Here is a 26,781-nt window from a genome sequence, read left to right on the forward strand (position 1 = left end):
TCATGAGGAAGTTCTACTTGTTTATTTGAAATCTTTTAAAAAAAATAAACACTTTATTATGAGATTACTTGGGTTTATACTGTAGGAAATTATGATTTTCTTTTAAGGAAAAAATGCAAACTCTACATGAAAATGTGTTTATATGAAAAGAAGGCAGAAAAGCAGCTCAGCTCATCTGTAACTGAAGGAAACGTTAAAGAACAGAGAAAATCATAAAGTGAGAAATAAAATCTGAAGATCTGTGACCACGTGGGATTGTTTACCTACAGAAACAACCGAAGCTCTTCGATGGTAACCTCTGAGGAAGAACTGTTGAGTAAAGTTTACAGATAAATGAGTTGTTTTCATTGAGTGCAGACCCACGTTTCTGAGCTGTAAATCACTAAATCTGGAAAACTACCGGAGCAAACGCCTTCAAACTACAGCGTTTGTTTCTTTAAGTTTGAGAAGAAGTACGGTTACAGCCCCTGATCATCCATCTCCCGCCCTCTTTCAGTCATCAGACGTAGTCTCTCTTCGTGTATCCGTTGACTGACGTGGCTTTGACGGCTGAGTAGTCCGGTCGAGGCAGCGCAGAGCCACCTCTCTGTGAAGATCTTTGTGGGCAGGAGCAACAAAGCAGGGCCCCCCCGAGAACGAGCAGGCAGGAGGCAGCCCAGCCGAAGTACAGAGCGTTCCCGAACTCCCTCTTCCCCGTCTCCTCCAGCAGCGGGTCGTAGAAGCCCAGCACGATGGCGTGGGCCGTCCAGGACACGGCCACCAGCAGCAGCAGTCCCGCCACGATGAAGGTCACCCCTGCGGCCACCACCAGGCGGGGTTTGCTGCTTACGTCCCGGCTGCAGTTGGTGCACTTGGCCCCAGCCACGGACAGGCAGATGGCTGAGACGCACAGCACCACGGAGACGATGACCAGGGCGCGGGCTGCCTGCAGCTCCACCGGGAGCCCCAGCATGGACTCGTGCACCCTGCAGTGTATCTGACCCGTGCTCTGCACCGAACAGTTCATCCACAAACCCTCCCAGATCACCTGCGAGATGACGATGTTCTGCCCGATGAAAGCAGCCACCCGCCACATGGGCAGGCCGCAGGCCACCATCACCCCCAACCACCCGGCCACGGCCAGGATCATCCCCAGGATCTCCAAACCTGCAGAGTACATGGTCCCAACTGCGGCTCAGGACGCCGTTTTCTTCCCGGGATTCTTGGGACAGAAAGCTTGCTGTGTCCACGGAGATGGAGACGATATCGGATCTCCTGCAGAAGACTTTTAGTGAGAGAGAAACAGATTCTTTATACGGCTTAGACGAGTGAAGGTGGAGTCAGCTCAACGTGGCATCACGTTTTCCTTTAAACCTGCTCCCAGCAGGTTTCACACAAAACTCCATCAAAGTTAAAAAACATTTAGGTCCTCATTTAGTCCCTTAATCAGGCATTTTTAAAACCTGATAAGTATTAACTGTAGAAAGATGTTTAATTAAATCTGAAACACTCATGAATAAAAATCAGTCTATAATCTCGGTTATGATTCGGGTTTGATGCGAGCGGTTCAGTGGGGAGATGTGACGCCGTCGTGGGTCTTTAACGTAAAAAAACAAAACGCTGAATCATCCAGCAAACAAGCGGAAAAGAGAGGAGCAATGTCCTGTTTTCTGTTAATCCTCTCTGAGAGGAAGAAAGAACAAACAATCCTTACCTTTAATTGTTCTTTACCTGGATGTTGGTTTTATTAAACAAAAACAAGACAGAATACTTTAATTTGTCATCCGGGGATATATTATTGTTTTGAATGTTTTACGGGATGTTGGAGCATTTTTATCCTCTAGATAAATTCCCCGTTTGACCTTGGAGGACAGAAATAAGTTTCTAAAACGACTAAATCATCAAAGATCTTATTTTAAACAACGTTGTTCTTTTTTATAAACCCAACGGATCAGAGATTCCCTGAATGGCTGCAATTATCTCCTAAAACCCTTTTTTTTACCCGCTGAACAACAGAGTCGTTGAGCTTTGCACGAGTGAGCTTCTCTACTAATTAACAGGAGTCACTGGAGGTCAAAGGTCAGTGCCATTAGGGTCACATTCACTCTGGCTCCTTCAGACTTTAAACACACAAAGAGCTTCACATCTACATCTACCCTTCATTTAAAGAACTAAAACAATGTATAAATAAAAGCAATAACAATCATTTTCTCCTGTAAGAACTGACTTTTTAACAAAATAAGATGATTTATTATGGAAATTATCAGAATGACACAGAAATATATGAAATAAAAAGAATGTGCTCAGATGTTTTTACAGGCAGGGGGAGCCATTTTTAGCTCAAAAAGCTTTTCTTGGAATAACCTCGTCTCAGGTTTCGTGTTCTGTACCTGCAGAAGATTCATGAAATCTGAAGCAATCAACATATTTTAAATCACATTTTAGTAAAGCTGGAGGCAAATAGCTTTCAGCTGCAGCTAAGATGCTTTACCTTTCTGCTGCTTGCAGACTTCAGCTAGTTTTGCTCATTTTTGTTTTATTAATGACAGTTTTAGTTTTAGCTTTACCGACTTTAGCATCTATATGCTAATTTTAGTTCCTGTTCTGCTGCTTTTAGCACGTGGTTTGCTCATTTTAGCTACTATTTTGTTAATTTAAACACTTGTTTTGCTCATTTTAGCTTCTGTTTTGCTGATTTCAGTTACTACAATTCTGCTTTTAGGTTTTAGTTATTGTTTTGCTGCTTTTAGCTCAGTTTAGCATTTCTTCAGCTCCTCACTGTTTTTGCAGGCAGGGGGAGCCATTTTAGCTTCGGTTCTTGTGTGGAACACATCTGAAGTGACTGAGCAGCTTTAGAACCACCTCTGTTCTCGATCTGCTGCTGTCAGAAGAACCAGATGTGCTCAGTTTTAGGGCGTAACCACGCTCAGGTTGTTATTTCCTGCAGAAAACCAGAAATACGACGCAGTCAACCCCATATTTAACCATATTATTAACGTGCAGCTGCAACAATTATTCATTAAAAGGAGCCTTTAGGGTCCAGATTTAAACACTTTGTCTTTATTGGACATCTGGTGCTCTGAATGAAAACCATTTAAATCTGACATTTATACAATTTACCTGAGTTATATAAGCAAGAACACTTCTCCAACCACAAACAAAGAGTCTGACTGAGAATAAAAGCTGTTGGAAGCTTTAATCGTCACGTCAGGGTTTCACAACACCTGCAGCAGGTGGAGCAACCTGTCAGGGTCTTTTCCTGGAAACCGTCGTGTTGCTGCTCGCAGAGCACCTTCACATTCAGAACCATGGGAGTGTGATCCGGTCCGTCCGGTTCTGGAACAGACGACAGGTTGTTCTTTTTATTCACCGCTGATATCCGTGAACTCATTAAGATCCAAGGAGGCGCTAAACAAACAGCCACAAATACATGTGAGGGTTCGTCCTGACAGCTTGTCTCTGTTAGTAAAATATCTCATGAGTCACTGGACAGATTTCCATGAAACTGCAGTAAATTAATCATTGTGTTTGCAGCTCTGACTGCATCTCTTCAAGCAGTGCTGGTTGTAAATTCTGCAGTTTATAAATTCAAAAAGTCTGGTATCGTCACGACATTTCCTCAAACTCTCCACTGAACGTTAATAAAATCTAAAACCTGATAAATAAAACCTCCTGATCAGTTAAAGGGTCAGGGTTCATCACTGATTAATAAATAAAAGGTTTGAGTTATTAAAGTTTGTACAACTTAACAACGTTTGTTGTAATTTCCTGAACAGATCTCACATTTTGTCCCACAGTTCCAGGTTCTGATTCGTGTCATGCCTGAGCGTGTCCCGACTCGACGACATGTTTACTGATTATAAATAACCTGAAACTCTGACTCTGCCTGAACTGTGACCCGAGGGCTCAGAGACGTCACACCAAACCGTTCAAACCCAAACAGACTCATTCATTTAAATAAAGTTTCTGCAGCGTGACGAAAACCCCCCCCCCCCCTCTCGTGATTTAACCCCGTTCAGGACAGAACATAATAAACATCATGACGAATAATTGTTTGTTGCTTTTCTTTGTGTGTGTAATATGTGTTATATATAAAGTTGGAATAAATAGAAACCTAATCTCTGAACTGTGTAAGAAGTGTAGAAAAAGAATAAAATCATAAGAAGAGTTAAAGCTGCTCCCTGATTAAGGGTCACTGTGGAAACCACGCACCTGTGTCTGTCACTCCCTGATGGCAAACCTAGGAAATGCAGAGACAGCCTAAAACAGTGGTGTCCAATCCATCCTGCAGGTTTTAGATGTTTCTCTGCTCCTCAGCAGGTCTTTAACTCTGCAGAAGCCTGTTAATCACTCAGTCACTCAAATCAGGTGTGTAAAATCAGAGAAACAACTAAAACCTGCAGGATGGCGGCCCTGAGGACCAGGATTGGACACACCTGGCCTAAAAGGTGAGCCTCAAACAAACAGTCAGTGTGTGAAACATATAAGTCTGTAAAACTGTTGGCCTGTGAGCGGCAGGAAACCTCAGCTGGTCGCTTGTTTGCAGTTTTATGTTTCTGTAGGAGACACGAGAAGTTACAAAGACCCTTCACTTCACTGTGCGCTCTGAACACTGCAAAGATTTACGACAGAAAGTCCTGCAGCAGTGAGAGACAACAGAGAGAACATGAAAAAATCTTCCAAAGTTCCTCAAACCTAACCTGTGATTCTGCACAGACCGTTAAAGATGCCAAAACCCCAGTTCACTGACCTCTAGGTCATGTTAGCGCCGATCAGGGCTGAGTTTACCACGTTTGGACGCAGTGACCGTTTCCTGCAGGAAGACGTTTTGTTTTGTTTGTTTTTTTGATGATTTAATGTTTTCCAAAGTCAAAGCACACTACTTCTGACTGAGCTGCCCTTTATGATGCAGTTTTGTTGTTTGGGGTTTTTCTGCGAAAAGAGCAGCAAATTAAAAACTGTGATCAGACGGGGAAATAGTAATAAATAGTAATAACCTAATATAACCTAAATAAACTAAAAGTCTCTGCATCAGTAGCCAGTAATTTGATCAAAGAGGATCTTAAACAAACAGAAATATTGTCATGTTTGATTGTTAACACCCTTCTGCTTTCTACCATAATGAACACAGCTGAAATGTTAAATATATTTCGTTGGTTCGTGTGAATTTATCCTAACTTTTAATTGCATGACAGAACCTGGATCGCTGTTTGCACTGTGAGCGTTCAGCCTGCAGTGACTGTCTGAAGGGTTTGATTCTTGAGACAAAGCCAGAGTCAGCCGTTACTCCGATTACCTGCTGACACTTGTCCCTTCACCTCCCTCCGGCGTTTTCTCACCAATCCCTCAGCTGCTCCTGGAGAATTTGTTCTGTCCTCTCGAGTTGCACCTGAGGACAAAAAAAAGTCCATAAAACTGGCATTTTCACTTTTCTGCTTTCAAAAAACACAGTTTGCTTCACAGATCAAACTGCAAAAGTGATTTTTTAAAAATGAAGTAGCTCGTGTTTCTGATGTTGAACTGAAATCTGCAGCTGGTGGTTCTTATCTCCTGCAGGAACGTCCACATCAGGCTGATCTCCACCTGAAGGAATCTGTCCTCGGCGTCTTAATTGTGAAAATTCCTCCATGCTTTCTTACATGCAGGGAATCTAATCTCCGCAGCCCGGCTCAGGCTCTTTAATGATCCCAGCTTGGATAAAATAGAGGTATTATAGTCCTAAAAGAGGTTCTGGCTCTTAAACACAGCCTCTATTCATGTGAGGCCATCAGATTCTGCTTCTACCTCCCCTCTCCCCCTCTCCCCGTTCCTTCGTTTTGCAGCAGGTGAACCACAGAAATCCACAGATTGTCCTCAGCTTATCCCACCCGACGCGTTCTCGCTGCTGTGGATAAAAACTAAAAACTAACTACAACTCGAGCAGGGAGCTGGACTGCAGGCTGAACCGTCCTCCCGGCGTCACCACAAGGTCAGCAGATTTCTTTTCTTCCTTTCAAAGCAGATCTTTGCAGACTTGTGAGATGATAACCATGAAAAATGTTGTTTTTTTCAAAAAGAAATCCAGTTTCATGGGTGTGTCAGTCGCATGAACGGGCCTGTTTCAGATGATCGGTGCAGCTTTAGATTTATATTCAGGATGCAAACAGCAGGTTTTTGACTTACCAGAAGATTTAAAGAGATTTGTTTGCTGGGGATGAGAACATTTTGAATAAAAGACTGCATTTGGGTTTAAAATGCAACAGATGGACTTTTAGATTCTTCTGGTTTTGTTATTTAAATGTTAAGTGATTGTGTTTATTTCCCAAGTAAAGTAGATAACATTTATGTGATGTGCACGCTCTCACATGGTAATCAATAATTATTAAGGATGCTGATACATAAGCACTGATTTATCCGTATTATTCTGTTCAGTTTGTCACAATTTTAGCTTTGATGAACCTAAACGATGCAAATTACACATCGAAATGTGCAGCTGGGTCGGGAATACGGCACGTTGTCCAGAATACACAAAACTTGCAAAAACGCTACGAGAAATTTCAAGTATTAGAATGAAACCTGCTCTCATTGTACACTGTATTTTTAGTCATGTGGTTGATTAGTGCAGCAAAACTCATTCTACTAATAGTCTGATGAGGATTACAAAAGACCAGTGGCTGCTGAGGAAAATGAGGAAGTTTGTTGGAAGCTGCAAGCACCAAAAATGAATTAAAAGTAGAAATCAAACAACGTTATGCTGTGAATCACAAAGCTGAGTGTTAAAATTAACAATGATTATAATGATGATTATAATCTTTTAATATGATGGGTATAAGTTGATGATGGAAATGAGATGAGGTAATGAAACAATTAAAGTCCTAAACCAGACAAGAATGATTTCAGTCCACGTTATAACCAGTATTAAGTGATTATTCTGTGATTGATGATTTATTATTTAATATGTTTGTCGTTCAGTGATTTGTTATAAAATATCTACTTTAAAAAGTGAAAAGCCACAGCTGAACAGTAAGAGACAGAATGGGGAAGTTCCTGTAAGAAGAGGAGGTTGGAGCATCGGAAGGCAGGCAGGTTACTGCGGTCAAAGAGGAAGTTCTCTGAAACAGGAAGGGCCCAAAACAATCACTACCACCTGCAAAAACTGGTCCTGTTTGGAGCTCTAAACCCGGTCCTGTTGGAGCTCTAAACCCGGTCCTGTTGGAGCTCTAAACCCGGTCCTGTTTGGAGCTCTAAACCCGGTCCTGTTTGGAGCTCTAAACCCGGTCCTGTTTGGGTTTTTTTTTTGGTTTTTTTCTGCCTGTCTGGTTTAAGTTTTGTATCAGGGAGTGACAGACAGTGGTTACCATGGTGACCCCGATGAGCACCTGATCTTAAACAAGTCAAACAACCCAATGATGGCGTTCTGTACTTTTGGCAGCAGCTTCACTTTAACTGAGGAACATATTTCTGTTTCGGTTTGAATCCCTGAGAAACTTGAAGGTTTCAGCTCAACTGAACTCATCTTTACTTTATTTATAGACGACATAAACATGTTTAATACCCAAACTGCTCGACAGAACAAACTTCCTGTGGAAAACCCTCAAGTTTGAGGTGAACCATCAGTTGAAACTGCTCGACAGAACAAACTTCCTGTGGAAAACCCTCAAGTTTGAGGTGAACCATCAGTTGAAACTTGATGATTCTCTGATAAATAAAAAAAAAAGCCAGATGTGAAACTTCAGGCATTAATGTGTCAGAGTATTCGTACACAAGATATCCCTGCAACTTTATAGAGTTAGAAGCATTTGGACCAAATCTTTGAACTTTAGATTCAAACAAGATAAATAAAAAAAGCAGTTTCAGACATTATTACTACAAGAGAAAAAGGTGTGGCTGCTTTTTCCCCCGCTTTTATTTTGGCGTGCTTTTAGTTTGGTGCGTGTGAGTCACAGTGGGACACTTCCACCTGTTATAGTTACCTGATTCACACAAAAACCCAACATGATGACACATGCCTGGTGATGGGAGCGGGACAGACAAACAACGTCACAGCTAACGTGAGACAAGCCCCTCCTGAGTTAACTGCATATATAAGACCTGCTCCAACCACACGCAAACATTTACTGTTGGGGACCGCTCGAGCACCACTTCCTACGACGCTTTTGGACTTGTTTTTTTGCGGACGCCGCTGAGAAAGAAAGATGGTAGCAGCTGGGTTACAGATCCTGGGAATTGCCCTGGCCATCATTGGATGGATTGGGGCCATCGTTACCTGCATCGTGCCCCAGTGGAGAGTGACGGCCTTCATCGGACAGAACATCGTCACGGCTCAGACCACCTGGCAGGGCATCTGGATGGAGTGCGTGGTTCAGAGCACGGGCCAGATGCAGTGCAAGGTTTACGACTCCATGCTGGCCCTCTCGGAGGACCTCCAGGCAGCCCGAGCCCTCACCATCATCTCCATCCTGATCGGCATCATCGCCATATTACTGGCCATCGCAGGAGGGAAGTGCACCAACTGCGTGGAGGACGAGAGCATGAAAGCGAAGGTCTGCATAGCAGCTGGTGTCACCTTCATCATTTCCGGCGTTCTGTGCCTCATCCCCGTTTGCTGGACGGCACACAGCATCATAAGCGAGTTCTACAACCCATTGCTGGCGAACGCACAGAAACGGGAGCTTGGAGCGGCGCTCTTCATCGGTTGGGGCGCCTCCGCCCTCCTCATCCTGGGCGGCGGATTCCTCTGCGCCAACTGTCCTCCCAAAGACAACTTCTCGTCTGCCAAGTACTCCGCTCCCCGCTCGACCGCACCCAAAGACTACGTCTGAGGAGAGGCCGGTCCACAGATTTTACTGGGATCAGACTTTAGTTTGATGAGTTCCAGTTTTTGTTTCATCGGGAGAAAAAGATGCGAGCCACACCCAAAAACCCGCGGCTGCGTCAGAAAATGATCGATGAGCAGAAGAAATGTTAAAACACATTCTGGGACGTTGTTGAATCTTATATTTCTTACTCATTTTTTAAATTTACGAGCATTTCATTCATTTGTACTCATTTACATATCATTTCATTTAAAAGTGCATGCTATAAACTGTTTGAAATTGTAAATAAAGTTTTTTTTATCTTGTTACCACTCAGTTGAAACGTTTTGTGTGATTTTTCTTTAAATAACCTAAAGTGTTTATAAAAAGGCATAAATGGAGCCCCAGGAAAGAAAACATTTAGGGTTTTAACTTGTGACTTCATGAATAAAAACTTAGTTAAGTATTTTAACACTTTAGTTAAACACAGGGACGTTTGGTGGCCTAACTAAACCAGGAAATAAAACCAAGACTTTGCTGAAATCTGCAGACAAAAGTGATATTTATAAGCTTCATATCAGGTTAAATTGATCACCTTCATTTTAACACAACTTACTGAAAAAATAAAAACACTATTTAAGCAGTTATTACTTCACAGTTTAGTTTGGGGTTTTATCTCTGCAGAATATCTTATTTTTGACCTATAATCCAAACTAAGTGACAGCATATAAAGACCTCAGAGCGGTGACGCCTTCAGGGTGTTTCGGTGAAGTTCAGCGTGTGAAGAATCACCTCTGCAACACTGCCCCTCTCTGTGAAGATCGGAGAACAACACATCTGTCACACAAATACTCGTTTCACTGCAGAAAACAGCCGAAGGTAGAGGAGGCGTGAGGCCAAAGATGATAAAACGACTTTCATTTCTTTAAACGACAGGATCACCTTTTTGTCTTCGGTTGAGACCGTCACAGGGTGTCCTTCATGTCCTTCATGTCCTTCATGTCCTCAAATTAAAACAAAACTACAAGGAAATCATAAAAAAAACTGTTTTTATCGTAAAGATCTTAAAGCAAACAAGCTGCCATTTTATATCAGTGTGCATATTTTAAACTGAAATAGGTCCTAAACCTGTTTGCATTAATATTTATATCTGCTGCCGGGTTATTGATGGGGGCGGCTGTGGTGCAGCAGCCATCTTGGAACCAGAAAGTCGCAGGTTCGATTCCCCACCACGCCCGTATGTTTTTCAACTAATCTCTAACTGCTCCCCTGGTGCTTTTTTTTTTTTTTTTTTTTTTTTGGAAGCAGTTTACTAAATATAACTGGTTAAAAAAACAAACTAACTAAATATTGACTTTAAATGTTGTTGTTTTAAATGAAGAGAACAAAAACCAAATAGTAACCTGCTAAATATCCATACATCCATTTATTCATTTAACAAAACAATGATTGAATAATTCAAATTAATGCATATTTAGCGACTCTTAGAAAAATGTGCACACTTAATAATAAACAGAAAAGCATCTTTGCTTAAAAACCTAATTTGTGGTCTATAGTAAGCAGGCTGTAGCAGCTGCTGCTGCATCTTCTTTTTCCCACTTAGCAGCTGATTTTTGTTTTTCTAATCTAGCTTTTAGCTGCATTTATGTTGAGTTTACCTGCTTGTTTTAACTTCTTCAGCAGTTTTTCTGCCGTCACACTGTGGTAAATACGGCATGTGGTCTTTAAGAAAGACTTGATGGGAAATAAACGACCCAAACTCTGGTCTTGTCCTTGTTGACTGCAGGCTGGTGTCTGACCTTGAGACTCTGGATTTCTTGCAGGTCAGCACAGTGAAAGGATTTTTATCTGTTTGTTTGTAAACATTTTGCAGCCATTGGGAGCCGAGGACTTGGTATCACATGTCCTCATCTCTGTCCCATCTTCTCACGTAGCAGCCTATAAATTCAGACCCTCGCTGTTTCAGCAGTTTTCTTCTTGCTTTTGGCGTGAGAACTAAAGCAGGCGAGATGGCTTCTCAAGGGGTCCAGACGCTCAGCATTGTGATGGCTGCCATCGGCTGGCTCCTGGTGGTCGTCGTGTGCGGCTTACCCATGTGGAAGGTCAGCGCTTTCATCGGCGCCAACATCATCACCGCTCAGACCATCTGGGAGGGGTTGTGGATGAACTGTGTGGTGCAGAGTACGGGTCAGATGCAGTGCAAGGTGTATGACTCGGTGCTGGCCCTGCCTCAGGACCTGCAGGCGGCTCGAGCCATGATCATCATCTCCATACTCCTGGGGATCTTCGGCGTCGCCATGTCGATTGCTGGTGGGAAATGCACCAACTGCATCGAGGTGGAGCAGTCCAAGTCCAAGGTTTGCATCGCTTCTGGGGTTCTGTTCGTCACCTCGGGGCTGCTCTGTCTCATTTCCGTCTCCTGGTCCGCTCACACCATCATCAACAACTTCTACAACCCGTTGTTGTTAAACGCCCAGAAGTACGAGATCGGAGCGGGGCTGTACATCGGCTGGGCAGCTACGGCCCTGCTGCTGATGGGAGGGGGGCTGCTGTGCTGGAACTGCCCCCCGAAAAACGAGCACCACTACGTGCCCAAGTTCACCCCGGTGAAGTCTGCAACCGCATCCAGAGAGTTCGTATGAGCCGTTTCCCCAACCGTGCATGGACTCGACAGGAGGAAGTGAAAGGCTGATTTCAATCTCGCAGGTTTTATGTTTAATAAATATCCCCAAATATTCAAAATCCTGACTGAACGAGCAGGTTCAGGTGTGGTTTGAGAGCAGAAATATGAAATTAAACCTTTAATATTGTTACCGCTTGCTTTTTTTTTCTTTCACGATTAGTCAAAATGTTTTCTGTTTAAATAATTTGCCTGTATAAAGATAAAACTGAACTTTTATTTTAAACGATGGATGATTACAATTGTGTGATTATTATAAAGAGTTTGTGAAAAAAAAAATCCTTAAACTTCATTTAACTTTTTTAACATGGAGGATGTTTATTTCCTTTGTGTCACAAAACTGTATTTTATCTGTTATCTTCTGGACTAACTCATTATTTTCTGTTGTTTTATATAAACTATATTGTAAAATGATGATCAGTAACCCTAATCCTGAAAAATGGGGGATTGTATAATCCTGTTTTTTTAAGTAGGGTGGTGAGGAAATGGGTTTGGTTGTGTTTTCAACTTGTTTCCTTGTAGGAAACATGCTTATAGGAAGACTTTTTTTATTAAAGAAAACCCCTGTTATAGTTTTAAACCTCTGTTCTCTATAAACACTGAAAACTGATGCTGTTGTTAATAACCTTTGATTAAAACTTCTTGACTTCTGAGCAACTCGGATGTAATCATGTCTTAATTAAAAGTATTTAAACGTTCTGTCCTGTAAAGCTGTGAATAAAACTAAATTAAACTGTAAGTGAAGGGTTTGTTTACGACAGTAAATTCCAGGAAGTGGTTGTTGCTGCAGGTATCATGTGACTTAAGGTGCGTCTCTGCTTGCTCATGCAAAGGTTTCTGTCATGTGACGAGGAGGGGATTGGTTTTCTGTGCAGAGTGACATCGTTTGTTGTGTTTGTCTGGAAAGTGGTTTCAATGAATCCAGAAAGAGGCCAGACTTCGTCTCCCTGTCTCAGCGCAGGTTCCCTGAAAACTGCTATCCAGGATTCATTTAACAGAAAAACAAGAATAATAATAAAATAACAGTTCAGGCTTAAATTAGGTTAGAACACCAGGACATCAGTTTCCTTTCTTGTTGTAACTAGCAGCTTTTTCTTTATTTTCGTTATGATTTGTGTGTTTGTGAAATGTCAGGATTTCAGAATTCAGTACTTGAGCTTCAGCTTATTTTTTATTTGGATTTTTTCCAGTTTTTATCTGAGCTGCTTTCAGGATTTCTTTTAGGCTTATGAGTCATTTTAACACCAACCAATAAACCCCAAATAACTGCATATAAAAAATCTACAACTGCAGTTGTAAAACAAATAAAATAAACGCACAAGTTTCTGTCTGTTCAACAGTCCTGGATGGGAGCAGATGTTGTTCTAAAACCTGGACTAATGCACCCCCATACCATCAGAGAGGCAGGCTGACCTCTTTGGTCCAGAGGAGACACATCTGTTCACATCTGGCTTCTTCTTTGCCTGATAGAGCTTTAAGCAGCATCTGTGGACGGCACGGTGAGCTGTGTTTACAGAACAGAACCAGAACCAGCCTTGACCTTTGACCTCAGAGGTTTCTGCAGATTCTTCAGATCTGTTGATGATTTTAGGACCTGGAGATGAAATTATTCCTGTTTTCAGACAGTTTCTCTCAGCCTGGTGAACCTCTGCCCATCTTTCCTTCTTTAGATTCAGCCTCTAAATCCTCTTTTTATCTCCACTCCTCTCACTGACCTGCTGACAATTAACCTCATTAGTTACTAAAAGCTCCTCCAGATGTTTCTCATTCGTCCTGCTCACTTTTACAGCCTTTTGTTGCCTCTGGAACAACTTTGAGATGTGTTGCTGCCATCGAATTCAAAATGACTGGCACAGTTTCTTAGTTTAAATATTTGGTATGTTTACTGTGTTTCATTGTAGATTAAATAAGAACTTACAAGATTTGCCAATCTTTACTTTCTCTTTTTATTTACATTTTACACAACGACCCAATTTATTTTGTTTCTGGGGTTGGATTTATCAAAGCCTTTGACAATCTGGTTAAATATTTAGTAAACAGATTTTAGTCCCTTTGTTTTGTTGAAGCACTGAACTTAACTGAAAAAAAAACACCTTTAAATTCTGAGGATTTTGTTCTGGACCTGAAACAGTTAAAGTGTGTTTTGCGAGGCCTGGGAAGCAGGAAGTGCCACTCCTCTACCTATGAGAGAAGGAAGGAAGTCATGTGACGACAGGATGGCGCTCCTCCTTCACAATCTGAGACAAACCCCTGATAAGAGAGTGGTTTCACTTAAACCGAGAAACCGTCCAAACCCTCCTCATCATGGCGCAGATTAAGGAAACAATGGGTCAGGTCCTCAGCTCCGTCGGCCTGCTTCTGGCAGCGGTGACCTGTGGGATCCCCATGTGGCACTCGGTCTTCTTCTTAGGCTGCTCCGTTACCGGTCTGCGTCAGGTCATCTGGGAGGGCTTGTGGATGGACTGTCTGATCGAAAATGAAGTCCTGAAGTTGTGCAAGCTGAAGAACCTGGAGATGAGCTCGCTCTACGTGCAGGCAGCTCGCGTCATGACTGTCATCTCCATCCTCCTGGGGGTCGTTGGCATTGTTTTGCCAATCGCTGGTCGAAAATGCCCGTCCAAGTCAAAGGCTTTCATTGCTGCTGGGGTTCTGTTCATCGCCTCTGGACTGCTCTGTTGTGTTTCAGTCTCCTGGTGTGCCGTAACGGTCATGGACAAGATCTACCTACAAATGAGAGGGATAAAGTACGAGATCGGAGCGGCGCTGTACATCGGCTGGGCAGCTACCGCCCTGCTCCTGGTGGGAGGGGGGGCGCTGTGCTCAAACTGCCCTCCGAAAAACAAACCCCAATTCACCCGCATGGCGCCGGCCTCCACATCCAGAGAGTCGATCAGATGCTCCCCGGCCTCCGAGGGGACTCTCAGTGAAAAATACGAGCTGATTTAGAGTTTTTAGGACAGAGCTGGGGTCTGGACCCCTCTGTAGGTCAGAGAACTCCAGGCAGAGGAACCTGAGATGTTCTCCAGAAATCAAATCAGATAAAAAACAACACGTACTGCTCTAGTTTTGTTCTAATTATTACAGAAGGAAACTGTGGACATAATTTTGTGTTTAAGATCAGTTTGTGTAAATATTAAACAAATAAATCCAAACACCAAAAGAAATAAAATGTAGTTTCATGTTTAATCTCCTCTCAACAAAGATGATTTCTGTCTTTTCGACAGGATGCGTGTTTAAGAACTTCCTCTTGCGAAATTGTATTTTAACAGTTTGTGTATTTTGCAATTGTCTTTTCTGTTTCACAACAGGCTGACAAACCGTTGGACTCTTGTATTTATGCACTGAATTGTTACACGATATGATTTTTAAATAAAACAAATTCAGAACTACCAAAAGAGAGTAACGTTCTGTTATTTTAGAAGGGGTGTGAACAAATAAAAAAAGACTTTTTTTGATCCGAGGACTGACTGAGACCAGGTTTCTGTATGATTAGTTTGGATTATTTTGCAGCCATCTTAGTAGTGTTCATTTTGTTCCTCAAGCTGTTGTTTTTAATGCCAACTTTAAGAAATGCCACAGGATGATTAACTTTTGTTTTTATAGATTTTGTGAAGCCCTCTGTCAGGTGGGCGGTGTTAGGAGAGCAGGACTGTGGCGAAAACCTATTTTCTCCCCCACAGAGCGATAAATTCAGCCCCCCGCTCTGTAATCCTTTTAGTCTTTTGAAATACAAACAATATTAATGAAACAACGATTGTATGCACAGCAAAAACAGCGTTAGCTAAAAGTCTGGGCTCCTGTTGCTGTTTGGCTGATTGCTTCTGTCCGGTTGCTAGTTACTGAATTGTTCTCCTTTTTGTGTTTTAAAATACTTCCATACTGCAGACATGTTGGCACTTTAAGCTGCTGTACAGCAACAAAGACCGGGTCTCTGCTCCGACACGATGAATGAAAGATGCCTTGATGTGATCAGACCGGAACATCCCTACTTTTAACTTGTTTCCTTTACAGAAAGATGCTGATTGAATATCTGATTTTAATATCTTGAACCACTTTCTGTAGTTTCTATACTTTGGTTACTTCCTTTACAGCTGATCTCACTGACTGAGGGACATATTTGACACCAGTATTCCTCGAAGGGATTCATGTTGCCTCCCACCTTGCATGTCAAAGTTTACAGAATATTTATGTCTCCTGTTATCACAATATGAAATGTTTATTTAGGTAAAATGAGGCTGTGTCATTTTTGGCCTGATGAGAAAGCGTACATCACATAAACCGTAAATGTAGCACCTAGCAAGATGGTGGCCATGAATCTCACCCAGCGCTCTCAGTTGTCATTCCACTGTTTTTCTCTTTCAGTGGTTTGTTGAACTGGAAATAAAAAGAATCAGACTCAGCCGTGGTTCAAATACGTTTGCTTCATTGCATTTTATGTTCATTAAAGGCATATCTGCAGGTTTTACTGTAGTTTTATGTTTAACTTGTTTCTGAGTGGTGTGTTTGGAAGATAACACTTTTCTCAGAGCTTTCAATTCTGTATAAATTTACCATTTTTGATCAATGTTCATTCTTCCATCTTTGAGCTGCTTTCGGGACATTTGAAGTTGATTAGTGGTTTTAACTCAAACCAGTAAACCAATCATTACTGCAGGAAATAATCTGCATATTAAAGAAAGTCTTTTAAGGCTCGAGGAAGGCCATTGTTTAAAGGCGCCACTCCTTTACCTGCGAGAAAAGGAATCTTGTTCAGCCAGAGGAACTCACCTGACGACAGCTCAGCCATCCTCCTCCCTCACATTCTGGGACAGATCTGATCAGAAAGCTGTGTCGCTCGGAGAGAGCTGACAACCTGCTCATTCCTGCCGCGAACAAATCTTCATCATGTCGAAGATTGCCAGGGAAACGACAGGGCAGATCATCAGCTTCGTCGGCCTCTGTTTGGCAGCGGTGACCTGTGGGATTCCCTTTTGGAGGGTGACCTCCTTCATCGGGGCCAACATTGTGTCGGGTCAGATCATCTGGGATGGGTTGTGGATGAGGTGTGTGATGCAGAGCACAGGTCAGATGCAATGCTCGCTGACCAACAATGTGTTGAGCCTGTCGCAGGACCTGCAGGCCGCCCGAGCGCTGGTCATCATCTGCCTCGTCGTCGGCCTAATCGGCTTCATAGTCTCCTTTGTTGGAGCCAAGTGCACCAGCTGCCTGAAGACAGACCAGGGAAGCGCCATCGCTGTGATCTCGGCCGGCGTCCTCATCATCTTATCTGCAATCCTGATCCTGATCCCAGTCTGCTGGTCGGCAGCCATCACCATCTCAGACTTTGCCAGCCCCACGCTCACCCAGACCCAGAAGAGGGAGATCGGAGCGTCGATCTACATCGGCTGGGCGTCCGCTGGAATTCTTCTAATCGGAGGGATCGTCCTGACCACCTCGTGTCCTCCTCGAAGAAATTTTTATCCAAACTACACGGCACCATCGATGTACCCATACGCACCGGCAACGTACGCTCCTGTGTACGCTCCTCCATCCAGCCGGCCGTACACGTCCTCCGGATCTTACGTCCCCAACAAACCTTACGTTGCTCCGGCGACATACTCGCCCCGGCAGTTCATCTGAAACCGAACTGAGCACAGACTGACATTTCCACCACCGCGTCAGAAGTCCTGGAAGTTAAAATGTACCAAATATGTGTTGTATTTTTAAAGCGTGGTATGTAATCCTGTAAATCGTGATGTAAAGTTAATTGTGAGTTTTAAACTCTACAAACTGATTTCTCTTTTTTTTGCCTTAATGTTTTTGCTCTCAGTCAGAAACATTATGTCTTTATAGTTTTGCACAGAAGCAACATCTTTCACAAGAAAATCACTGTTTATATATTTATATTTATGAACAAAAAGTATCTCCTGCAAGCAGTAAATATCAGTCATGTTTTCTGTAAATAAATGTTTCTACTTTCACTTCTAAATCTGTTTGTGGAGTCGTTCTGTTTCATCATGAAATATACAAATAAACACAGTTTAAATCAAATTAGCTTTATTTCTAGAAAACATTTAAAACAACCAAAGTCCTGCACAAAGAACAACAATTAAAACAATGAAACAAATAACCAAAAACATTAAAATAATAATCAAAACAGAAAAAGAGGTGATAAAACACAAAGTATAAAAGAAAATAAAAGGTCAAATTACTTAAAAGCTAAAGAAAAAAGCTAAAGAAAATGAATCTATGAGTTTGTAAAGTTAAAAATATCTATTTACAAATTATAATATTTAATTTTTATATTATTTAATATAATAATATTTATTATTAGTTTATTTTAAGTTATAAAATGAAAACAGTCTTTGATGAAACAAAAACAAATAAATAATTAAATCTGGTCTCATCAGTTTAATAATAACAGAAATCAGCTTTAAACTTTTATTATTTCTTCCGATTACAGAACAAAAATAAACAGTACAACCAGGAAACTTCGCCCTAAATGGAGAATTGTTCTCACATCCGGTGAAACTCTTACTCACATTGGTGTTTTTCTTTAAACCTGAAACCTGTGACTGGACGTGACGTCCCGGTCCACCGTCCAACCAGCGCCGAGCCGCAGGCGGAGCGCTGTTTGAACCAGGAATGCAGCGCCTCATTTGCATCCGGTCGTTTCGAGCCGAAGTACATCCCATCGAAACCGCTCCTCGTCTGCGTGCAGATAAAGAGAAGAATCCGGTTGGACCGGTAAATCGCCGGTTTCAGGTCGGAGGGAAGGATGCTTGGGCTCCACCTTCAAGACTTTAAAACCGGCAGCGTCCTGAAACAGACTTCATTCGACTTTCCGACCACAGCCGACTTCTTAGTTTGACTCCTCTCCAACTCAAACCTCATCATGGTGTCTCAGGGACGACAGCTGCTGGGCTTTGTCCTCGCTGCCATCGGCTTCATCGGGACCATCATCGTGTGCGCCCTGCCGATGTGGAAAGTGACGGCCTTCATCGGAGCCAACATCGTGACGGCGCAGGTCATCTGGGAAGGCCTGTGGATGAACTGTGTGATGCAGAGCACGGGTCAGATGCAGTGTAAGATCTATGACTCCTTGCTGGCGCTGCCCCAGGACCTGCAGGCCGCCAGGGCCCTCGTGGTCATTGCCATCATCGTCGCCGCCATGGGAATCGTCCTGGGCATCGCCGGAGGAAAGTGCACCAACTTTGTGGAGGAGCCACGGGCCAAAGCCAGGGTGGCCATCGCCGCCGGGGTCATGTTCATCTGCGCTGGCGTTCTGGTGCTCATCCCGGTGTGCTGGTCTGCCAACACCATCATCAGAGATTTCTACAACCCCATCATGACCAACGCCCAGAGGAGAGAGCTGGGGGCCGCGCTCTACATCGGCTGGGGCACCGCGGCACTTCTCCTGCTGGGAGGGGCCCTCCTCTGCAGCTCCTGCCCCCCCAAGAGCGAGGCCAAAGAGTACCCGGTCATGTACAGCCCGGCCAGGTCCGCCGCCACCAGCCGGGCCTACGTCTGAGCATTTTTATCGCTTCGATCTGACTTTCTGACAGCACCACGGCTCGCGGGACTGTCGCACGGAGACACACAGAAAGACTGAGTAAAAAAAGATGGGATGTTTGGTGGAATCTGGCAGGAAAGTCTTCCAGTGTTTGCATGTTCTGCAGAGAATAAGCTGTTTTATCTTGTGTTTGAGCTTATTGTTGCACCAGCAGGCTGTTAACAAACACAAAAAGCTCTGAGACAAACTGTATAGTGTTAGTGATTTATTGTGAATTTGTGAATTTAGGATTCTACTCATATCTTTGCTTTACAGCAGAATCAAATACCTGCGTTTGTTTATTAATATCACCTTTTTGTAATAAAATATTTACATTTTATGCCTTTGTCAACATGTATTTTTTGCTCTAAAGGTTTGGTTTTACACTCATACTCTGAATTATTAAAAAAAACTAATTTGTAACGCCACATAAACCCAGTTTCACACTTTTATTAAAGAAAAATGAATATAAACATATTTTGTGACTGAGCGAAAAGAAAGTAGGTCATAAGGTGTAACTAAGCTGAGAGCTGAAAAACAAACTTTATTCTTCTAAAAATGTGTTCAGCATGTTTTCCTTTAAGCTGGTTTAACTGGTTTTACAGATCTGACTTCAGCCCAAACTATTTCTGCTCAGTTTCAACAAATGAAAACGTTTCACTCAGTAAAGGTGTGACTCACATCCGTAAGGTTTTGGACAAAATGACAGAAAGAGAAATCAAACACACACAAACTTGTCAAAAGCATAAATTTAGATGCTTCAATACTTTAAGCTTTTACTGCTGGCAGCTGTTGGGTGATAAATAATAATAATACAGCAGATTGAAGCTGATCAATCAGGAGGAAAATCTAAGTTCAAATAAAGAAACGTCATTTTCTGGAGACCTGCAGCGTGGACGCTGAATTCTGAACGACTTCGCTGAAGAAGCAGAAACTGAACTGATTGCTAAATCAGCAAAAAGTTGCAAAATGTTAGCAACAAAAACTAAAAACTGCACAACAGTTTGTGCAATAATATGCAATATCCCAAGATGTCACTTTTAGCTACTATTAGCCACTGTTCTTTTAACTAAGGTCAGTTGGCTGTGGTGGCCATCTTGAAATGGATGGGTAATCAGTTATAGATGTACGTCCAATGATTATTTTCTGAAAGTGGTTTATGAGGTATTTTGATAACAAACACATAAAATTACTGAAAACACTACAAACTAAAGTCATAATCCAAAGCTGTTCGGCTCATTTATCAAAGTCGGTGAAATCCTGTTTTAAACCTGGATCTGTAAAAAATACAAATAAAAAAACTAATTAACTAATAATAGTTTTGTGTGTTTGTTAAAATCTTATTTAAAAGCATTTATCTTATTAATTTGTGCTAAGCTGCTGAAAGTGAACAGATTTATTTACTGAAAGTCTCATTTTCATCCTTTGTTTTATTATTATTGATGACAGCATCATTGACGTCATTTATCTGTGATCAGTTCTGCTCAAAGTCAGGAATGTGATACCAGATAAAACCTGAAAGAGAACAGGGTGTGTTCACACCTGTCAAACACACTCTGCAGCTACGATGATGCCGTCCTTCATCACAATGGAAACAAACTCATTTCCTGAAAATAAAACAGCGTCTTTGATTTTCTGTACGATGACTGAACAACAGACGTGACCTGATTTTAAAAACCCCACAAACAACCAGAAACACGACTCGGTTATTGCTTGGCAAGAATAACATTATTTAAAACAAAAGTGGTGGATTTGGCTCAGACAGCCACCAGGGTGGGAAACAAAATCTACAAATTTCTGAAAGGAAAAGTTTTGAGTCGTTTTGTTAAGTGAAACTGTTAAGACTTTATTATTGTTGCCACATTTAGGTTGTTGTTGACTCAACTTGAACAAATTTAAGGCCCAGCAAGTTCATCTCATGTTGAGAAATGATGAAGTTCTGCCTGTTTTGGTCAAACCAACCCATCAACCGGCTGTAGTTCTCATGCCAGGCCACTAGTTGGCGCTGACAGACATCAGCCTCTCAGCTACATATAAAATGGTGAATATTCATGTGGACCTGCAGGGAGGTTGTGTTGCTGCTGCGTGTTGAGAAGGGTGAGAAACACAAACCGCACTCTGCTGTCCTCCATTGTTACTTTATAGTTATTCCAGCTTTCAGAAACATATAATGGAGCTTTAGGCCTGATCCCCAGTCAGTTTCACTCCAAGCCACACCTGCACTCATGTGACCAGAGTGGCCCATCAGTGAGCCAGACAAACAATGACCCTAACGAGCCTCTGTTGTTAGGAGAGCGAGAACAATCTGCAAGCAATCCAGCTTACATCACATCTCAGCTTTAAAAGCTCAACTCCACACTCTCTGTTTCTGAACTGAGAAAGCTCCTCGGATGAGAAGCGAAACGTCTTCAGCTACAGAATAGAAAACCAGTTGTTTTTGTTTTTTAACCTTCTTTTGAATTTACCATGGCCTGGATGACTGAGAATCTACACCAGCATACTCCATTGTTACTCCTGCATGTGCAGAACAGCTTCGGCCTGCAGCCGTCTGGGGTGCGCATGTGCGATTTCACACACGACGGCTTCCCATGAAATGCAAATGGGAGGGTCTGAAAAGCTGCCTTCTGTAAACAGCCCCCAGAAAACAAGAGCAAATCCTGCAGGCTGACCTTTTCAGTGAGAGCGGGCGGTTCACTGGGGGGTTGAACCAGGAAATAAAACACTGGTTTACCATCAGACAGCCTTAAACCTGTCTCCCTGTCTGCTGTTAAACTCTAATTTCGTACATACCGTTCAAACACTCCCTCTGCTTCGCAGGTGAACTACATTTGTAAGCTGACACATTTTCTTTTGCATAAATTCTTGCTGAATAGAGTTCCAGGAAAGCCTCATGCACCTTTTCTCTTCGCACACAAACGCTGCGGTGGTGGAATTGTTTGGCAGGCCTTCTAAGGTTTCCTCACACCTCCCATTCTTCTGCTGCCGCAGGTGCACATACACACCTGAGCGTCTCCGGTTATTCTCTCAGAGGTGCGCAGAGATTCACAGCGATGGCTTCCATGGGGTTGCAGATGGCCGGCTGCGCCTTGGCCCTTTTCGGCTGGATCGGGGTGCTGATTGTCTGTGCCACGCCCATGTGGAGGGTCACGGCCTTCATCGGGAACAACATTGTGACCTCGCAGGTCATCTGGGAGGGCATCTGGATGAGCTGCGTGGTGCAGAGCACGGGCCAGATGCAGTGCAAGGTGTACGACTCCATGCTGGCCCTGAGCACCGACCTGCAGGGCGCTCGGGCTCTGGTGGTGGTCTCCATCATCACGGGCATCGTAGGACTCCTCATCGCTTTCGTTGGAGGGAAGTGCACCAACTTTATCCCAGAGGAGAGCGCCAAAGCGAAGGCCTCGGTGGGCGCTGGCGTGATTCTGCTCATCAGCGGGATCCTCTGCCTGGTTCCTGTTTCCTGGACCGCCACCATCGTCATACAGGACTTCTACAGTCCCCTGCTGATAGACGCTCAGAAACGAGAGCTCGGAGCCTCTCTTTACATTGGCTGGGGCGCGGCGGCGCTGCTGATCATAGGAGGAGGGCTGCTGTGCTCCAGCTGCCCCCCCAAGGAGGAAAACAGCCCCTCCGTGAAGCACCTCCTCAACAAGTCTGCAGGAAAAAGCAAAGAAGATTCGTTCCTTTCTGACTCGCCAACAAAGACTTACATCTGAGTTTATGGTAGAAGGACAGCTGGAATCAGGCTCTGGCTTTTATTGTTTTAAACTCAAGGCCCGTGGGCCAGATTTGGCTCGTGTTACTGTTTTATTTGGCCACAAATGTTTTAAAAGTGACTCTCCAACCTGTGACACATTGAATCTTTACTGGGTCTCATTTTGCTCAAAAAAACAAACATACTTTTGACAGACTTCAAGAAAATTATTTAACTTTGAAGCCAAAAGAAATCAGTCATCTTTAACAAAAGCAACAAAGAACACCTTAAATGTGACCAATCAAACTCCAAAGAACAATGTCAAGGGATGTCTTTTTATTTTTATTATTATTTTAAAGTCAAATGTTAGCTTCATGTTTGGATTTTTATGATTTTTGATCAAGCAAGCATTAAAATATATGTTAATGATGATTATTTCTTTTTAACTAAAAGGTGATTTTTGTTCTTTATGTGATTGGGAACAGGTAATTCATATTTCGACACATCACATTTGAAAATCTTAGTCAAGTTATATCTTTTTTTCAGTAAATCTTGACTGAGATTAACCAAGTTTCTGCTGTTGGTCCTGTAGAGTTACTGAGTTAAAGCATAAAAATGAAGGAAATCTGCACTTTGAATAAGGATGCTTCCTGTCTGAAACTCCACGATTGAAGTTTAGTTTATTAGTTTTGAAAAGTCATTGATTTCAACTGGAAAACTGTTCTGTAAATGCACTTTGAATTATTATTTTAACCAATAAAGGATCTCGCGTTGTACTTTTTCCTTGTTTGCTTCAGACAAAATGTGCCTGTGGTTACTCGAGCCGGCCAGAACCGGTTCATCAGGTACCAACCAGCTCATTATCTGAAGAACAATAGTGGTGAGTCAGGGAGCCAGGATCCCGTCGGGCCTGCGAGTTTTACTGAGTGCTTTTAGTTTCCTGCATGAAAACAAACAGGAGGAAAACCTTTAAAAAACAGGTTTCAGGTGTTAAATTTACAGTTAATGGGAACTTTTCCATCAAAAACACCAAAATAAAGCATCCAATCTGTATTCAAAGAGATGATTTTAATAGGAAATCGTGATGATTAAGTCTGTGGAAGTCACATGACCTTCTGGGTTATAGTTTATCTACTCGTTCATGTGTCAAACTGGTTCCTCGGGGGGTCCGTTCTCCTGCAGGTTTAAGACGTGTTCCTGCTTTAAATGGATGATTTGTAGGCATGCTGCTGGAGGACCTGATGATCTGGTGAGGAGGTGATTAAACCGTTTAATTCAGGTGTTTTGGAGCAGAAACACCTAAAACCTGCAGGACAGCGGAGCCTCGAGGCCCGGAGTCCGACACCCTCCTCTCTGGTGTCAATATGGCCTCAGCACAGCAAATATAGGAAGGAATATATATCCCTCATCACCTTTCATAGCAGATTTTTTATTTAGCTCTTTAAGTCAAACCTTAAATATAATCTTAGATGAGATTTTAGGACTCAGAGTTGTTGGGAAAGAGCTTCAGCTCCAAACAGACTGAAGTTTATTTTAATATCCTTAAAACTGAGTTATTGTCTTTTTTGTGTTTCCTAAGAATTAAGCCTGCTGAGTTTCTGATTTGATGACTCAGTTGTTGGGTTAAATCTGTTGGTTTGACCAAAGATCGGGTCAAAAAGACTCGGTGTTTGGGTTGGAGATGAGCCGTGTTATTCTTCACGCTTTAGGATGTAATAAAAGATAAAACAGTAAACAACATGTTGTAAGATGATTAACCTGGTTGGCTTTGTTATTATTGTTTTTATTATTATTGTTAACCTTTATTTTACCAGGTAGGTTAATTAAAAACCAGTTCTCAACAATGACAACTCAACCATAATAACTTTTAGCACCAACCCAACCCAAGTTTTTAACTCAACTTCTTATTAGCTCTAATTCAACAAAAAAAAAGTCATCTGAACCCAGTTTTTGGGCAGAAATCTTGACCCGGTTTGTTGGGTCAAACTGATAACCTGCAGAGTTAAAACCTCCCGGTTCAAATCTGACCGCCGCAGCTATTAGTGTATAGCTTTGGCGGCCATCTTGAATTAAACTGACTCTAAAAGGTAGTCAGTTCCAGATGATTCAATGATTACTTCCTGAAAGTTTCAATAAAATCCAGTTTGTGGTTCAAGAGATATTTTGCTAACAGATAAATAAAGCTCCTGCAATGAGAACAAAGAGTCATTAATATTAAATAAATATCCTAATAAAGAAAGGATTACTGATCAGTTCTGCCTAGGAGGACATATTAATCCAACACTTTAATGTGTTTAAAACTTTAAAATGTTTTAAATCCATGAAAACAAAAAGAGAATAGTGGATTTTAAGCAGGAAGATGATAAAAGTTAAACTCATTACTGCTCAGAAACACGACTTCTAATCTTTAAATAAGCAGATATATAAAAAAAGAAGATGACTCGTTGTATCTCATTGTTTGTTCAGTTCTTTTGTCTCAGGCTGCCACTTAGTGGCCCTCTGATTGCATGACTAGAATAAAAAGGAACTTCCTTTAATAAAAGGTTGGAACAATCAGACAACCACTGACTCCTGCACTTTTTAAATGTTATTTGTTGTAAATTAAATTAGATTTCTTCAGGATGTTCAGCCCAGATTGACCCCTGGTAGCAGGACGTCGGGCTGTGATGAGGGGTTATTTGTGTTTTCTGAATAAATTCTGATTTTTGTTGTGTTTTTGTCCTCCTCCTGTGTTTCAGCGGCTGCAGGAGTCCTCTCCGTCCCCCCCCCGTCCCCCCATGGCTCTGCAGGAGCTGGGCATCAGCCTGTCCATGACCGGCCTGGCGGGAACCATGCTGATCTGCGGTCTGCCCATGTGGAAGGTCACGGCATTCATTGGCACCCACCTGGTGGTCATGCAGGTGTTCTGGGAGGGCTTATGGATGACCTGCGTCAGCGAGTACACGGGCCAGATGCAGTGTAAGCTCTACGACGCCCTGCTGGACCTGTCCCCGGACCTCCAGGCGGCCCGCGGGCTCATCTGCATCAGCCTGGTGCTGGGGTGCCTGGGGTTCCTGGTCTTCCTGCTGGGAGCCCGATGCACCAACTGCCTGAGCCACCCTCGGTTCAAGGCGCGGGTGGTGGTCAGCTCGGGGGCCATCTTCTGCTTGGCGGCCCTCACGGCGATAGTTGCCGTTGCTTGGACCGCCAACTCCATCATCGTGGATTTTTACAATCCTCGAGTCCCCGAGGTGCTGAAGAGGGAGCTGGGAGCCGCCATCTACATCGGCTTTGTGACGTCCGGGCTGCTCTTCTGCGGGGGGGCCGTTCTGTGCCTGAGCTGCCCCCCACAGGGGCCCAGACCCCCCTCCGGTGGGTACAGGAGGGCCAAGACGTCCAGCAGCTACGCCATCAAGAACTATGTGTGAAGTTAGCGTTTACCTGCTGAAAACATCCGTGAGAGGAATGCACGTCGCCCACCGCCTTCCACGACTCAGAGACTCAAATCCTCCTCAGCTGAGAAATGACGGCGCTGTGGCTCTTCTGGTCAAACGTTAGGCACCATCTCCAGCAATGATCTGTTAGCTGTCGGAGCACGTGTCGGGGATGACTCTCAGCTACTACCACGCCAAATTTCAGCTCAGGAGCCGTAAAACTGGCCGAGTCGTTGTCAAACTTTTAACAAACATCCAGCTGCTTTTAGCGTCTCACTCCTGTTTTTCTACTTTTAGCTTACAGCCTTTTGTTACGTTTACCTAGCATTTAGCTTTTAGCTAGTCTCTTGTTGATTTTAGCTCTCATTTTGCTACTTTTGGCTTTTAGCTACTTTTTCTTCAACTGTTTCAGAGTCGGCGTTCATGCCGTGTTTGTAGAAATGTAAAACCTTTGTGTAATTTTAAATAATTTTCCTTCCATCCCGACTCGTCTCCAGACTTCAGCTGCAGCAGCCGAAGAAGCTCAGACGGACGTCGGCTGGATCAGGTCTTCGTCTCACCAGATCAGACCTTTCTGTCTGAACGTCGACCGGTTTATTTTGGGACACAATGTGAATTTAAGCTTTAACCTTCTGTCTGTTTGACCCACATTTTGTTTTCTGACACACGAGGCTTTAAAGAGCAAATAAACACAAAATAAAATCACTTTT

The 26,781-nt window shown here is 42.9% G+C and overlaps 8 protein-coding genes across 13 annotated transcripts; 7 read left to right on the plus strand and 1 right to left on the minus strand.

Moving 5' to 3' along the window:
• On the minus strand, nucleotides 1-10,544 carry LOC112451461 (claudin-4). Of its 6 annotated transcripts, XM_037981165.1 has the most exons (4): nucleotides 10,412-10,544; nucleotides 9,696-9,774; nucleotides 9,489-9,565; nucleotides 1-5,368 (listed from the first exon to the last, which is right to left on the minus strand). In XM_037981165.1, exon 4 carries the CDS (start codon nucleotides 1,157-1,159, stop codon nucleotides 500-502), a length of 660 nt encoding a protein of 219 aa, XP_037837093.1. In that variant the 5' UTR covers nucleotides 1,160-5,368; nucleotides 9,489-9,565; nucleotides 9,696-9,774; nucleotides 10,412-10,544; the 3' UTR covers nucleotides 1-499. The 6 variants fall into 6 exon arrangements, with proteins under 6 accessions (XP_037837093.1, XP_037837105.1, XP_037837095.1 ...); XM_037981177.1 differs by lacking the exon at nucleotides 10,412-10,544 and having other exon boundaries at nucleotides 1-3,315; nucleotides 5,276-5,368; nucleotides 9,489-10,088; XM_037981167.1 differs by lacking the exon at nucleotides 10,412-10,544 and having other exon boundaries at nucleotides 1-4,911; nucleotides 5,276-5,368; nucleotides 9,489-10,088.
• cldnj (claudin j) lies at nucleotides 5,813-26,781 on the plus strand. The gene is made up of 2 exons (XM_017437156.3): nucleotides 5,813-5,947; nucleotides 25,397-26,781. Exon 2 carries the CDS (start codon nucleotides 25,436-25,438, stop codon nucleotides 26,063-26,065), a length of 630 nt encoding a protein of 209 aa, XP_017292645.1. The 5' UTR covers nucleotides 5,813-5,947; nucleotides 25,397-25,435; the 3' UTR covers nucleotides 26,066-26,781.
• Nucleotides 8,060-9,089, plus strand: LOC108248396 (claudin-4-like). The gene has a single exon (XM_017437157.3). It carries the CDS (start codon nucleotides 8,154-8,156, stop codon nucleotides 8,778-8,780), a length of 627 nt encoding a protein of 208 aa, XP_017292646.1. The 5' UTR covers nucleotides 8,060-8,153; the 3' UTR covers nucleotides 8,781-9,089.
• On the plus strand, nucleotides 10,611-12,172 carry LOC108248393 (claudin-4-like). The gene has a single exon (XM_017437155.3). It carries the CDS (start codon nucleotides 10,763-10,765, stop codon nucleotides 11,393-11,395), a length of 633 nt encoding a protein of 210 aa, XP_017292644.1. The 5' UTR covers nucleotides 10,611-10,762; the 3' UTR covers nucleotides 11,396-12,172.
• LOC108248391 (claudin-4-like) lies at nucleotides 13,281-14,844 on the plus strand. Its single transcript, XM_017437153.3, has one exon. It carries the CDS (start codon nucleotides 13,738-13,740, stop codon nucleotides 14,377-14,379), a length of 642 nt encoding a protein of 213 aa, XP_017292642.1. The 5' UTR covers nucleotides 13,281-13,737; the 3' UTR covers nucleotides 14,380-14,844.
• Nucleotides 16,200-17,401, plus strand: LOC108248388 (claudin-4-like). The gene has a single exon (XM_017437150.3). The coding sequence runs from the start codon at nucleotides 16,318-16,320 to the stop codon at nucleotides 17,050-17,052; it is 735 nt and encodes a 244-aa protein (XP_017292639.1). The 5' UTR covers nucleotides 16,200-16,317; the 3' UTR covers nucleotides 17,053-17,401.
• Nucleotides 18,179-19,304, plus strand: LOC108248392 (claudin-like protein ZF-A89). Its single transcript, XM_017437154.3, has one exon. The coding sequence runs from the start codon at nucleotides 18,308-18,310 to the stop codon at nucleotides 18,941-18,943; it is 636 nt and encodes a 211-aa protein (XP_017292643.1). The 5' UTR covers nucleotides 18,179-18,307; the 3' UTR covers nucleotides 18,944-19,304.
• On the plus strand, nucleotides 21,766-23,434 carry LOC108248389 (claudin-4-like). Its single transcript, XM_017437151.3, has one exon. The coding sequence runs from the start codon at nucleotides 22,015-22,017 to the stop codon at nucleotides 22,678-22,680; it is 666 nt and encodes a 221-aa protein (XP_017292640.3). The 5' UTR covers nucleotides 21,766-22,014; the 3' UTR covers nucleotides 22,681-23,434.

Source organism: Kryptolebias marmoratus, linkage group LG2 (assembly GCF_001649575.2).
Source record: "Kryptolebias marmoratus isolate JLee-2015 linkage group LG2, ASM164957v2, whole genome shotgun sequence".
Lineage (NCBI taxonomy): Eukaryota > Metazoa > Chordata > Actinopteri > Cyprinodontiformes > Rivulidae > Kryptolebias > Kryptolebias marmoratus.

Coding starts and splice junctions, on each gene's coding strand:
- LOC112451461 (XM_037981165.1), bottom strand. CDS start 1,159: ATGTACTCTGCAGGTTTGGAGATCCTGGGGATGATCCTGGCCGTGGCC.
- LOC108248396 (XM_017437157.3), top strand. CDS start 8,154: ATGGTAGCAGCTGGGTTACAGATCCTGGGAATTGCCCTGGCCATCATT.
- LOC108248393 (XM_017437155.3), top strand. CDS start 10,763: ATGGCTTCTCAAGGGGTCCAGACGCTCAGCATTGTGATGGCTGCCATC.
- LOC108248391 (XM_017437153.3), top strand. CDS start 13,738: ATGGCGCAGATTAAGGAAACAATGGGTCAGGTCCTCAGCTCCGTCGGC.
- LOC108248388 (XM_017437150.3), top strand. CDS start 16,318: ATGTCGAAGATTGCCAGGGAAACGACAGGGCAGATCATCAGCTTCGTC.
- LOC108248392 (XM_017437154.3), top strand. CDS start 18,308: ATGGTGTCTCAGGGACGACAGCTGCTGGGCTTTGTCCTCGCTGCCATC.
- LOC108248389 (XM_017437151.3), top strand. CDS start 22,015: ATGGCTTCCATGGGGTTGCAGATGGCCGGCTGCGCCTTGGCCCTTTTC.
- cldnj (XM_017437156.3), top strand. CDS start 25,436: ATGGCTCTGCAGGAGCTGGGCATCAGCCTGTCCATGACCGGCCTGGCG.